We start from the raw sequence: 1,597 nt of genomic DNA, 5'->3' as shown, positions 1-1,597 counted from the left end.
CAGGCGTGGAAAATACATTCTGAGAGAACAGCAACCACCTCAGCTGCTTTAGAGATGCTCTTGGGATTCCGCTGTGCTTTTTTGTGTCGCTATTTTGTGCCCTTTTTGCTCTTCAAAGGAGCAAAGTGGAAAAACAGAAACTTTTGCTTTGGGAGGAAAATCCCATTCTTTGGTTGTTTTCACTCTCAATGTGCAGACACTTGGAATATTGCTGAGACTTCAACCAATTCCACTTTTCACCTTTAGAACAGGCTCAGTGGTTGGTTTGTTTGGGGAGTTTGGGTGGGTTTTTTGKTTTTTAATGTATTTATATAATTATACCTTTCAGGCACTATCCTGGCTGGGGGAGGCAGTGGTGTCACCCCAATCCTCAGTGCTGTGTGTGCCCCACAAATCCCAACTCACACCCAGGGYTGGAGCACTCAGGAGTTTATTCAGAGCAGATAAAGGGCTGGGAACCCCCGAGCTGCTTTCTGAGCCACGCTCAGCACCGCTGTCCCCCCGAGCCCCCCCTACACGGTGGCAGAGGGACATTTCTGTGCCACCAGGCCGATCACACCCTTGATGTCGGTGCCATCGTCGTCCGCCGTGTAGGGCCGATCCTCAAAGAACTTCAGCTSGAAGCCAGCGGCGATCACAGCCTCCTGCACCTCGTGCTTCTCCAGCAGCAGGCACGAGAACACCTGCTTGTTGAAGGCGTAGTAGSTCTCCCCGAGCACGGTGACCATGACCAGGTGTCCCCCGGGTCTSAGCAGGGTGCTGATGTTGCTCAGGGCGCTGCGGAAGGCGGGCAGGTCCTTGCAGGCGCCCTCCAGGCACAGCGTGGACACGATGCAGTCGCCTGCGGGCAGYGACACGGGCTCCGTGGGGTTGGCTTTGGTCACATCGCACTTCAGAACCCGYGTCACCTTCCTCCTCACCTTCTCCTGCTTCTCAGCCCACTTCTCCCTGGCGAGAAAATGTAAAAATGAGCCTCCATAAATGAAACCTCATTCTGTGGCTATTTAGCATCTGCGCCTGTAGCTCCCTGTCACATGGTTTGTGCCACTCCCTGGGCAGTGACAGCAGCACAGCAGCCTCACCTGTCCCCCTCCAGCTCACASACGTATTTCACCACCGGCTCCCAGTCAAACGCTCCCGGTTCCCTCTTCAGCCACTTCTCCAGCTCCCGGCGGTTCTGATCAGTGTAGTCCAAGGCAAAGATCTCCTGGAAGTGCTCGCAAGCAGACAGGAGCTGGTAGATGGTGGGGCCACAGCCCACGTCTATCAGGATGTCACCTCTCACCCCATCTGCGGCAGGGCGGGGATAAATTGTCCCGGTGAGAAAGGAAACCGTCCCAGGGCAGAAACATTCCCAAAACYCCTCGGGCTGTGCTCCCACTAACGCGGAAATGTGACCCCAAAAAACCATGACAGCCTCACAGCAGGTCCAGAGCTGGGACAGGGGCGGTGCCAGTTCCTGGAGCAGGGACAGTTCCTGGGGCAGTGCCAGTTCCTGTGACAGGGGCACTGTCCCCACACCCGCCCCGCCCCGCTGGGTTTGGTGGCGCACCCAGAAACTGCAGCACAGCTCCGGCTGCAATCCCTGCCCGGACAC

General features: G+C 56.5%; 1 protein-coding gene across 1 annotated transcript in view; it reads right to left on the bottom strand.

Moving 5' to 3' along the window:
* Positions 1-414: 414 nt before the first annotated feature.
* Positions 415-1,597, bottom strand: part of NNMT (nicotinamide N-methyltransferase) — a 2,359-nt gene continuing 1,176 nt past the window's right edge. Inside the window, exons 2-3 of the mRNA XM_057379005.1 lie at positions 1,083-1,290; positions 415-948 (exon numbers count right to left, since the gene is read on the bottom strand). Of these exons, the coding sequence (XP_057234988.1) occupies positions 513-948; positions 1,083-1,290 (644 nt within the window). The 3' untranslated portion in view covers positions 415-512. The remainder of the gene's footprint in view (positions 949-1,082; positions 1,291-1,597) is intronic.

The sequence above is a fragment of the Malurus melanocephalus genome, unplaced genomic scaffold, assembly GCF_030028575.1.
Source record: "Malurus melanocephalus ecotype Western Australia unplaced genomic scaffold, MMel_1.1 scaffold_382, whole genome shotgun sequence".
Taxonomy (NCBI): Eukaryota; Metazoa; Chordata; class Aves; order Passeriformes; family Maluridae; genus Malurus; species Malurus melanocephalus.
This window is presented reverse-complemented; position numbering and strand designations above follow the sequence as displayed.